At 44.8% G+C, this 13,187-nt stretch overlaps 1 protein-coding gene across 3 annotated transcripts in view; it reads right to left on the bottom strand.

Moving 5' to 3' along the window:
• The window catches only part of ZNF277 (zinc finger protein 277), a 61,024-nt gene that overhangs the window by 30,509 nt on the left and 17,328 nt on the right, over nt 1-13,187 (bottom strand). For 2 of the 3 annotated variants that reach the window (XM_068131484.2, XM_078786874.1), the window contains exon 4: nt 8,117-8,199. In XM_068131484.2, coding sequence (XP_067987585.2) covers nt 8,117-8,199 — 83 coding nt within the window. Of the gene's footprint in view, nt 1-8,116; nt 8,223-8,567; nt 8,636-13,187 lie in introns of those variants that run through there. The other variant, XM_068131485.2, reaches the window with a different exon arrangement.

Genomic DNA, 13,187 nt, shown 5'->3' with positions numbered 1-13,187 from the left:
AATGTCAAATGTGGTATTTGTTTCTTTTAAAGGTCACATTAACAAAATCTAGAATAATTTCAACATAATTCTAATGAACTTTTGGTTCTAAGACATCTTGATAAGTAAGTTCACCCCCACAAAAAAATATTCCATATTAAATGCCAAGTCTGTATATATACACACACACACACACACACACACACACACACACACACACACACACACACACACACACACACACACACACACACACACACACACACACACACACACACACACACACACACACACACACACACACACACACACACACACACACACACACACACACACACACACACACACACACACACACACACACACACACACAAAAACGTATACGGTATACGCTGAAGATTTGGTGTCGATCAGCCCAAAGGTCTCGTTATCGTTACCGGAGGAGCATTCATACATATATTGCTCTGTTTTTTATAGTATTAGATATTTGATGTTGCATAGTGTTATGAATTTTGGGGTAGTGATATATAGATTCATATAGGTAGGTGCTCCGATGATCGTGGGTAGAAAGAACCATTTTGATGTACATAAGTCAGGGACCTGTTTCGCCCGAATGTTGGATTAAGTCGATATTTGTCCCGATTACGAGGAATGGGGCATCTTTGCTGGTGTAGGGATTATGTTAATTCCCCTGTGTGTGAAACCTCTGTGATCTATCCTTTGTCCCTTATGGCACTGCACATAAACACCAGTAAGGAACCCCACCATTGAAAGCACCACACATACTAGGTAAATCCCGCCCCCCCCCCCACAATAAAACTCACTCACTGGAAGCCAGTTCGGAGCACTGCCGATGGAACCGCGGCCAGCTACGGCACCAATCTAGCAATCATTTAACTGGACCTAGAACAAATTGCAATAGAAGGTTTTTTGGCTTTAACTTGTTTATTAGGTCCTTCTGATGAACATATAAAAAGTCTCCAACTTTTGGACACCGGGAAAGTGGTTAATTTGCATAAATTCAAGATGGCCGCCGTCCAAAGCTTCAATTTACAGCTAACTTTTTTCTGGCTGCGCCTAGACCCTATAAATGTATTACAAACAAGGTTTTTTGGCTTTAACTTGTTTATTAGGTCCCTCTGATGAACATATAAAAAGTCTCCAACTTTTGGACACCGGGAAAGAGGTTAATTTGCATAAATTCAAGATGGCCGCCGTCCAAAGCTTCAATTTTGCCTAGGCCTATACTAATCCCATCATCTTGTTTCTTGTTTCAACAGATTGGACCATGTCTAATGGTGCGACATCTACCGAAGCCATGGAAGAAGAGGTGGTGCATAATCCCTGCGGCATTTGCTCAAACACGTTAGACGAAGGAGAAACAGTCAAGCTGAGGGCGAAGGGAGCAGATACTATCAACAAGGCCAGTACTGAACGTGGAACGCCGTCAATTACCGTGTCCGAGGGCCAAACGGTGCACATTGATTGCCGAAAGATGCATGTCAATACGAAGCCAAATAGAATCCCTGGGAAGCAGAAGAAACGTCCTGAAAAACCTGCTCTTCGTTCTCAGGAACCAGACTTTTGTTTTACAGAGAACTGCTTTTTTTGTGGTAGAAAAATCTATTTGGACACAAAGCATGATTCAGAAGAAGTGTATCCAGTACGCACCTTCAACTTTCAAAGGACAATACTTTCTGCATGTGATGCCAGGGCTGATGAGTGGGCTGAGACTGTTAGAGGCCGAATTAACTTTGCACGCGATCTTCCAGCAGCTGACGCAATATATCACAAGCAGTGCAGCTCAAATTTCCAGACACATAGGCAGATCCCCTCCAAATATCGTGATTCCGCAGACAGTGAACCTCCTCGCAAGGGTCGCAAGGTAGATGCGTCACGAGAGGAAGCATTTCTGCTCGCAATCGAGGACCTAGTCAGTGGCAATGATGATGAACAGACTACAGTGGTTGATGTCGTTGATAGAATGTCCCAGTTGTGCCCTGATGTTGAAGCGTATAGTGTAAAGTACATGAAACAGAAACTTATTTCATATTTTGGAGATGAACTGGTTATTAGTAACGTGCATGGACGCAGCGATGTTGTAACTGTCAAAGAAACTGCTGCAAAGATTTTGCAACAATTCAAAGACTCACCACAGACTGATGATGAGGAAGCAGGAAAAAGAAAGATCGTCAGGGCTGCGGCACAGTTGATCAAAGCAGATATAAAGAACATTGATACTTGTAGAGATTTCTATCCAGATCCTTCTGAACTCCGGTCGCTGGAAAAGAATGTGGCGTACGTTCCGCAGTCCCTTCGTATATTTCTGCAAGAGACGTTCAGTGGCAAGTCATGTGATCTTGAAGTTGCATCAATTGGACAAAGTATCATGCAACTTACCAGACCAAGGGCCATTGTAGCACCCATTCAGTATGGATTGGCGGTTCAAATGCACCAGCACTTTGGTTCCCGCTTCCTTGTGGACAGTTTACACAGCCACGGCTTCTGTCTGCCTTACGCAGAAGTTTTGTGGTTTTCGAAGTGTGCTGCCAATTTCAGGGGCACCAACATATCCACTGCAGGCAGGTTTGGACAGTTCGTTGCAGACAATGTTGATCACAACTTGCGTACGCTTGATGGGCGAGGAACATACCATGGTATGGGTATAATTGTTGCTGTCACCCCTGGAGTAAGAGACACAACATCAATACCAAGATTGCAGTCACCTGAAAACAACTTCACGGCAGCTCAAATTGAAATCAAATACTACCGCAGTGTTCGTAAGAAGGGTGGGCCTCTCGAATTTAGAAAGCTTGACCCCATTTCAGCATCTGACAAGCTTGAAAATCTGGACATACTGTGGAAAACGTCATGGTTGCTTCGACCAAAACGACCAGGCTGGTCCGGCTTAATGCAGAGAGTGTGCCATGGACCACACCCAGGGAAATCATCCGTCCATTTCTTGCCCATGATTGACATGGACCCTACTGACATGAGTTGTATTTACTCAACACTTCACTTCGTTGCTGCGGAAAGCCATCGCCAAGGAACGACGCCAATGCTGACATTCGACCAACCGCTTTATTGGAAAGCGAAGACGATCATTGTTCATGAGAAGGAAGGAAGCGAACTGAAACCCATTGTTTTGAACCTTGGTGGCTTTCACTCTGTGATGAGCTTTTTGGGATGCATGGGCCATGTTATGGAAGCATCTGGGCTTAAGGAGGTTTTGGAACTTATATATGCTGAAAATGCTGTGACCCAAATGCTGAGTGGGAAAGCCTATGCACGAGCAATCAGAGGCCACTTCTTGGTTGACACAGCCTTGAGTTCGATTGTGTTAGGCAGGGCATACGGTCTCAACCTCTCAATGGTAGATGAGGAAAGTGACGAATGCAAGGACTTCCAGGAGGCTGCAGATCTTTTGGATAAGCTGTTGCGTGAAGACGTTTCACCGGATGAAGTCTGCAGTAAAGACGTTTTCAACAGAATTTGTGAAAAACTTAAAGCTGAGAAGAGCTCCTGAGCAGAGCATAAGATGGGAAAGCTATGGATTCAATACATGGACATGATTGACTTGCTGCGTCGCTTCCTGAGGGCACTGAGAATGGGCGATTTCCTACTGTACCTCAGAACACTCCAGGAGATGTTACCGTACTTTGCAGCGTGTGGTCATAACAATTATGCCAAGTCAGCCCATGTGTACATTCAAGACATGATTGAACTTGAGCAGCTCAACCCAGACATGTTCTGCCAATTGAACTCCGGTCTATTTGTGATCCGCCGAAGTGATCGGCTGTGGGCAGGACTGCCAAGCGACTTGGTTATAGAGCAGGTTTTGATGCGCTCTTTGAAAACGAATGGTGGATTGACACGTGATAGGGGCATGGAGGAAACGCAACGCCTGCGCTGGTTACTTGCTATGCCAGCCTGCGCTGAGGTGAGTGAAGTTATGCAAGAACTCACAGGGAAGCATTTCCACACCTCTGAGCAGCACAAAGAAATGACTGAAGCAAGGCGTGAACGAGATAGGAAGGACACAGAGAAGGTTCTCGCATTCTTCAAGGATTATGATCCATTTCAAGAATCAAATGAACTCAGGAATATTGCCAACGGTGTGACAGGACCAGCCTCGGCCAATCCTCATTTACTGTATGAGGTTGGTATGAACATTGTGCAGAAGATGGAAGGTAGCAATGCTTTTGACTTTTCATTTAGGAAGAAAGATCAAGTTGCGTCGTTGGGTAAAAAGGTTACAATCAGTGCTGAAAAAGTAGCAATCGACCCACAGCTCCTTTTCCAGAGGCTCCTCATCTTTGCTAATAACAGAGAGTTAGGTGTTGAAGAGGTCTTTGCGTATGAGTTGTCTAGCTACCCTACTGCTCTGTTCGATAAGTGGGGGAGGCTCAGGGAAGCCAATAAACCACAGCTAGGAGATGAGATAGCTGCTGTTGCTCCCAAGTCGGCATTGGAATCATTTGAGGAAGAAAGGACTGTGACCCATGTTCTGGATGGTGGTTCCTTATTGCAAAGGATTCCATGGAAGAAGGGTGACACATTTGAGGACATTGCAAACATGTACATGAAGCATGTTTCCAAAAACTTTCTCAACCCGGTGGTTGTAGTCGACGGTTATAAATCAGGACCTACTACCAAGGACATGACACACAATCGACGATCAAAAGGAGTCTTTGGTCAAAAGGTGATGTTCACTCCAACCATGCCCCTTAGGTCAAAAAAGGAAAACTTGTCAAACTCGGACAATAAGCAAAACTTCATTGACTTATTGTGTGAAACATTCAAGGCAAATGGAATTGACTGTGTCAATGCGCCAGCAGATGCAGATGTCATGATTGCGAAGAAGGGAATTGAACATGCAAGGGAAACCGTGACATATGTGATAGGTGAGGACACAGACTTGTTGGTGCTGTTGTGTCATTATGCGGAACGAGGGATGAACGATTTGTACTTCAAGTCGAGCAAGGACGGTGGGAAATGTTGGCATATTAACTCTGTAGCAGAAGCTCTGGGTGAAAGCATCTGCCGTGTCCTGCCAGTTGTCCATGCACTCTGTGGATGTGACTCAACCTCACAACTGTATGGTATTGGTAAAAGGGCTGCCTTGAGGAAAGTGAGGGAAGAGAACGGTTTCTTGAAATGTATAGAAGCATTCTGTTGTCAAAGTGGAACTAAAGACGCGATATCATCAGCTGGTGAAAAGGCCTTCGTTTATTTGTACGGGGGAAAAGGAAATGACACCCTTTACGGACTGCGAAAGACAAAGTTTTGCAACAAGGTGGCAAAAAGTTCAACTACCGTTGAAGTTCAAAGCCTTCCCCCAACAACCGATGCAGCCAAATACCACTCGTTCCGAGTTTATTGTCAGGTCCAGGAATGGATGGGGAACAGTGTGGACCCCGAGAAATGGGGCTGGTGTCTGCGGAAGGGACAGCTTGAACCGAAGACGATGGATTCGCCAGTGGCTCCTGATTCACTACTGAAATTGGTCAGATGTCAGTGTAAGGGCAACTGTGACACTCAATGCTGTAGTTGCAAACGGAATGAGCTTGAATGTTCCAGTGCATGTGGTGAATGTAAAGGACTCTGTCAAAATAGCAACTTTGATGCAAGCACCGATGATCCAAGTGAATACGAACTCCTATCATGAATGACATCATTGCCTCTGAATGACGTCATACTACGTCATGGTGACGTCATATCACATTTGCAATGCCTCATTCTGTATTTTGATATCATATTCCACTTGTTTGTAATACATTTATAGGGTCTAGGAGCAGCCAGAAAAAAGTTAGCTGTAAATTGAAGCTTTGGACGGTGGCCATCTTGAATTTATGCAAATTAACCACTTTCCCGGTGTCCAAAAGTTGGAGACTTTTTATATGTTCATCAGAGGGACCTAATAAACAAGTTAAAGCCAAAAAACCTTCTATTGCAATTTGTTCTAGGTCCAGCCCTACTTTGACTGGACTGTATCGCAACACACATAGCACAGGCAGGCCGAAAGCCACGACCAGAAGGACTCGCTGTTGGGCGGGAGTTGACCAATGGGAAGAATGGAGTAAGGAAGGACTTGTGATTGGCCAGGGGAGGGGCAAGAAGCTTCCCGCAGATTGGTGAAGAGAAAGACGCGAAGGGGCATCACGCTGATTGGTAAGGCACGCTGATGATGTAAAAGGGTGGCCTGCGGGCATTGGTGGAGAGCTGGACAAGGTAGCGTTGGCCTGCACTGATTGGAGGAGAAGGGCGGAGGACGGGAGAGCGGGGCGTTAAAAGAGAAGGCGCTGACGGACATTTTCTTTCTTCTCTCCCCTTGGGTCTGATCGACATCCCCCTCTTCTCTTCTGGCCCCCTTCTCATGCTGGTTGTGGTTGTGCTTGCTTGCTGCATGGGAAGGCTTCGATAGATGCCACGTCCCAAGACTTTGCTGGAGTTGTAAAAAGGCAGAGCACCAAGAACGAAGAGCCGCGGTTTCCGTGCCGCGTTCGTGAGGAAGGGCATGGCTGGGCAGCGGGCTGCACACTCGTTCGCCTCGCGCGGGAGGCCTTCATCGGGGCCGAGCGAACAAGGGCGAGTCGAGGCCTTCTTGGCGCCAAAGCGGTTTGGCGCGCACGGAGCCACGTCCGGACTGCGCACACAGGGCCGACGCCATCCTTGACAAGACCCCGAGCTGGTTGAATTAAGTGTAATAAACCACACAAAAATTAAGTGTAATAAGCCTTTCCATTTATTTTCCTTTCGTCCGTGTCATATGTCTGGTATGGGAGCGCTCCATTTAGGTTTTAGTTTCATCGTCGCGTTTTCCTCGTTCTCGGGTTCCGTCAAATAAACCTGTTTATTTTTTGTACATTTTAAATCCGTTTTTCGTGCGAGTTATTTTCGCAGGGTGAAGACGTCGGCGAGGCCGTCTTGGTAAGTCGGTACTCTTCTTCCTCATCACGTATCATCCGCCATCAATTTGAGCCGAACGCCTCCATTAACGCTCGTTTCCATCCGTGGCGCTCCCGGTATTAACTGAGATCAGTCACGTGACAATATGTATAAGGTCCTCCATGAGCCATTATTTAGGTTCTTTTTCGACACATGCCACTCGATTGGCCTGACCTTGAAGAGAAATTTCAACATTAGAATTGGGGAAAAAAGAAGAGTACGAGTGCCTCGTGTCCAGAGCTCGTAAGCAGAGGTGAAGGCTCAATAATAAATGGTGAGAGTAGAAAGTTGTTTGAAGTTCCACTTTCTACCTCCCAAGCCCTAAAAATTGCGCAAACAGGACAAAACTCAGAGTCAAATTGAAAACTCGTTTTACTCATGAAGGCTCATGTCGATCTGCTTCAGGAAACAGTTTAACAATGGAGGGAACAACAATCGGGGACGCCTCTTTGTGGAGGTTGTAGCCTCCAATGCAAGTCGGGGGCCAAATCTTCCCCATTCTTCCCTGTTGCCCTGATTCGTCAGAGCAGTGTGGTCACCATCAGAGTGCCGATCTGTCCCCATGGACTGGCCCTTTCCCTCTTTTCTCTCTCTCTCTAACTCTGTCGTGGCCCTGACTTCGTGGAGGCGGGGGTACACCATCGTGGATGTGGGGGTACACCATCGTGGATGTGGGGGATGTCTGGGTCGCTCCTGCGAGATTGATTGGCTGTCTCCGTACTGCGGGATTGTTCGAGAAAACTGTCCGGGGCTACACAACAACAGCAACGGATGGAATCAACCGGTCATTGAATGAAGTATTTAACCGCAGTGGGAAGCAGGAAGCTGACGTTTTGGGCATTAACCCTTCGTCAGAGCAAAAGAGATGAGGGTGTAACGGCACCTGAAATGTCAGCTTCTCCTTGCTTCCCACAAGGGTTAGCATACCTCCATCAACACATTAGCATACCTCCATCCTATTGATTCCATCCATTGTTATACCTGTCCATAGATCAATAGCGACACCTGCTTTCACAATCAACACTAGTTCTCCGTCTCATTTTCACTTTGTTTGGCGATACATCAAGGTTCTCCCTCCACAAACAACTCAGAATATGCAACGTCAAAACTACCAACATATTTCAACAACCGACAAATTTATGTTTTTGGCAACATCAGCATGACAACGCAAACTTCTTGCAGGACTCACCAAACGCTGCTGCTGTAGCCGCTCCCTGAGCTGCCTGTCTTCAGGCAAAGTGTCACAAAGTAACCACAACTGCTCCTGTTCCTCTGTGTAGGCCATGACAGCAAGGCTGTTACCAGCAGCGAGATACGTTTCCATTCGCACAAGCAAAACAACACAAGACACAGTAAACTCTGTGATGGCTTCGCTTGCAATGAATCAAGGAAAAGCTGAAAGAAGAGAGCCAGTAAGAAAATGTGAAGGAGGATGCAGCACTAGATTGCAAGTAAAATCAAAACAATGCAAAGGTGCACATCTATATTGGGGAGGGTGGGGGAGGGGGGGGGTGGAGGTTGAAGGGGTGGCACAAATGCAATCGAAAACCCTGTTTACTTTACCTATAACTGCCTAGCACTGACTGTCTCCTTAACCCCACCCCCCCAACCCCCCAATATCAATTACCACCCCCAGATACCTCTCCTGTGTGACACGCTCCAAGATTCTCCCTTGCTCCTCCATATTGGGATCACTATTTGAAATGAGGTCTGGCACTGCATTCCCACAAAGAAGAACAAACTAATCAAGGCTCCAAAACTGCTTGCAGTTTCGAAACCGGCGATCCGTTTGAGTTCACTTAGTCTGTGCACGAAGTGGAGCACTCAAGGCAACATCAAGTCAAAGATCGAAAATATGAGCATCCTCGGTGTGCGAAGTTTTGGCATTGAGGACGAGGACAATCAGGTAATCTCGTTCTTCTCTCCTTTTACTGCTCTCGGTGGAACAAATGAAGCGGGAAAGATGGTGTTGAGTGTTCCATTTATTTATCACATTTTTGTCATAACATGGGATTGCTTGGCATTTATTATTCACGAAGTTCCACATCAAAGGCGTTATTTTAAATACAACAACAACAACAACAACATGCATTTTAAGGCCATTTTCCCTGCTAGAGCGGGGGTTAGCCTTGCGGTCCCCATGACAATCTTCTCCATTTTGCCCTATTTTCTGCATCTCTCCTTGTTAACCCCCTTGCCCGCATTTCTTCTTCCACCATCTTTAGCCAAGTCTTTCTCGGTCTTCCCCGTCTTCTACTTCCTTCTACATTAATTTCCATCACTCTTCTCAACCAGTCACTTTCATCCTTCCTCAACACATGACCAAACCATCTCAACCTGTTCCTCTTCACAGCATCAATCACAGGCAATATTCCCATCATCTTTCGCAATTCATCATTTGTCTTCCTCTCTCTCAACGATACTCCGCACATCCGTCGAACCATTCGCATTTCCACCCTTTCCAGCCTTCGTTGCTGCTCTACGTTCATTACCCATGTCTCGCTCCCATAAATCATAACACTTCTCACACATGCAGCATACACCTTTCCCTTCAGCTTCAGCGACACTCTCCTCCTCATCAGCACGCCACTCAGTTCCCGAAACTTCTTCCATGCACATCTCACTCGAGCAACCGTTGCCGAGTCTGATCCACCTAAATGGTGCATTTTAAATGCCGGAAGATAATCATATATGGCTTTCTTTACAAATGTCCCGTTGGTAATCAGCGTGCTTGGTGTGTTCCGTTATGAACACACGTAACTCTCTGACTATTCAGTTTGTTGTTGTATGGATTGTTATTGTATGTGACATGCTTTCCAAGGCAATAATTACATTATTTACACTAGCAACGGTACCCGCCCTTTGGGTGGGGCTTCAATTGGGAGGCCCAAATGAAAAGGCAAAATATCAGAAATTGAAGGCTTTTTAAAAATTTTAAACGATTCATATAAACATCCGTTGAATCATATCACACGCAAATCATCAAAATCTAAACAGTACATGGCGCCCATTTTGAAAAAAGATTGAATTCTGCAAAACGGAAGCGGCCGCTACACGTCTTTCTCAGTCGCACGTTTATGTGTGAAGAGTGCTTGCCGAATCTGTAACACGGAAGCGGCCGCTACACCTGTTTCTCAGTCGCTTTGCACACGCTGCCATGTTACTTCGGAGCCACATGTTTATATAGGAAGAGTTCGTCAGGAGTCGATCTACTCTCTCCTGGTACGTAGAATAAACAGTATTTGTAGAATTTCAACAAAAGCCACATCACTATTCATATCGGTAATTATTATTCCATCGTGTTTGGAAAAACTGGAAAATTGGAAAACTTGGCAAAACAATATAGCCTATTTTACTCCCAGGGGTCCCAGGAATACCCACCCAAAATATCCCAGGAATACCCACCCAAAATATCGTTGCGATCGGTTGAGCCGTTTTTGCGGTACCTTCAAACGGACGGACGGATATTTGGTGAATTATAGTAAGATTATCATGATATTATCACGATAATCGTGACAATGAGGTCCATTATTGTGATATAGGTTTTCCATTATCGCCCAGGCCTTATACACACATACATAGATATACACACATACATACATACAGGGTGTCCCACAACTCTGGAACCATAGGGCAAAATAAATGATTCATGATTTTTTCATTTAAGAATGATGTTTTCATGATTTTGTCTGTTATTGTGTTATTTTTTTCATGGATACATCGTCTGCATTTTTGTATCAATCATAATGGTGGACACATTGAACACATTCTGAAAACACAAGCCGTTTTCATCATTTTGTCCTGTCGTTCCAGACTTGTGGAACACTATATATATATATACATATATACTGTGTACACACACACACACACACACACACACACACACACACACACACACACACACACACACACACACACACACACACACACACACACACACACACACACACACACACACACACACAGCAAAACCAGGAGTAATTAACTTATTGTGTATGCAAAAAAAGCCACAACTTTTGTGCAACAGTCAATGGTGTCACGCAGCGCATGACGCACAGACAAGCGGACACCACTCAAACTAGTCAACAAGCCAGATGGCCAGTTGACAACAGGTGATCATGGCACGTTACAGTGAAGCTATAATTACAGCGTCACATGCTGTGTGAAACACGGCACTATAATATACCCAGATTACACATAATGTCCAGATCTCCTCTATTTTTCATTTGCTTAAAATAATTTTCATTGAGATTACCTCGACAAGAACAGATTATCATGGACCATATGCCCAAAATCGAGTTTATAAATGATTGAGAAAGAGTGTTTGAACTGGACTCAGGATGAAACAAAACTTGGCAGACTGAGTTTTCAGAAGAACGTGTTATGTTTTCACCTGTTTGTTACCTCTGCCGCCAAAGGTGGATGGAGGTGATATATTCACCCTGTTTACCTCCATCACTGAAGGTGGGTGGTGGTTATGTTTTCACCACTGTCTTTTTGTTTGACTGTTTGACTGTCTGTAAACAGGATATCTCAAAAAGTTGTGGATGTATTCTGAAGAAATTTGGTGGAGAGGTTGTGTATGTGACAAGGACAAACTGATTAGATTTTGGTGAAGATTCGGATCTGGATACGACATTCTTTAGAGCAATTCTTCACAATCGAGAGATGGGGCCAAAAAACAATATTTCAAAATGTTGTGGATGGATTATGACAAAACTTGATGAATGAGTTGAATTTGGGTTAAAGTCCTGATCCAGGTCTTTAAATATGCCTTTGATAATATATATGGCTTTGAGCTGTCTCGCCTGGGTTTGAATCTCATCTAAGCAATACACTGTCACCCTGATGTTCCGCATGTTGTCACCCATGAGCTTCACATCAGCGTGCGCCGTCCCTCGAATGGAACAGGACCTGAGTACTACAATTAGCTGATGAACGTCCAAAATCCTACAGTTCCTTTTGATAAAGACTTAGGGTCAGGTCTGCATATTGGGTTCAGGCTGTGGTGCCCCTCTGACTTGTTGACTTGTTGCTTTCCTCAGGCCTCAGTCCAATGCGCTCACTTTCACAATGCAAATCAAAACGACACCCTCCACTAATTCTGCAAAAAGACAAGTTGTGACTAAATATCTATTCCATGTAAAATGTTATCGAGGTCGTCGTTTTGAAGACAAGTAGACGCTGTTACATGGAAAGGCTATCTCATGTTATACAAACTGAATCAAACATCTCCACTAAATTCATTCCTCATTTTTTAACCACCTGTGGAACCAATTTGCACATTCTCTTCAATCTCACTCCTCCACCAGGTCATCCCCAATCACCATCTCAAGTCATCTCCTACCCACAACCATGTTTTTTTTTCTCCCTCCATTAACGCTTACCCCTCCACCTCTTTCAGAGTTTCCAGATTTTCTTTTTCTTCCACTCCTGTAATTGAGAGCTTGCGGCTGTATCCACATCATTCACCCCGTGTCCTCCCATGCTCATTCTTCCCCACATTCTCGATTTCTCAAAGTCTTCCTCTATTTTGTTCCTCAACCCTGCTGTTGGTGCATCTTCCCCTCCCCCATTTCTCTTTCTGCTTTTCTTTTCCTTCTGCTACGTCCCGATTGTGTATCTAACTCCTCCACGAGCCTCGACACTGTCTACAACAAAAAGAAAAGTGTAAATTCAAATAAACCGTTCATATTGAATTGATTATTAAATTGATATATGTGGGAAAAATTGCATTCCCAGACCAGGAATCGAACCCAGGTCCTCTGGAAAACCGTACCAGTGCTCTGCCATCTGAGCTATCAGTCAGGGTCGCCCAGATTGGTCAAATGGCAGAACACTGGTCCGGTTTTCCAGATGACTTGGGGTCGATTCCTGGTCTGGGAATGCAATTTTTCCCACATATATCAATTTAATTATTTAATGCTGTTCATTAATCTAATTGAATTGATTGTATTTGGTGAAGATGCAGATCCTCCCCATCAGTGGGATACGAAACGTAAACCATTCAGCCTCGCAGAGTATGCGCTCTGCCGAGTGTAGTTTTAGTTCTTGGCCTTGAGATGGGAAGGCATTTTGTGGTTCTAAACAATTGTAGGTATAAAAAAAACAAAAAAAACGGCCTCGTTATCGTAATGGGGAGCATGGAATACTTTTCAAATACCGTCACGTACAAGGAATTATAAATCTTGCCAGTAGATGGCAGGAACACCATCATGTCATCGTATAATTAAAACTTCTGACTTCCGAATGCAAGGCCG

Source organism: Myxine glutinosa, chromosome 11 (assembly GCF_964187855.1).
Source record: "Myxine glutinosa chromosome 11, kmMyxGlut1.1, whole genome shotgun sequence".
Lineage (NCBI taxonomy): Eukaryota > Metazoa > Chordata > Myxini > Myxiniformes > Myxinidae > Myxine > Myxine glutinosa.
This window is presented reverse-complemented; position numbering and strand designations above follow the sequence as displayed.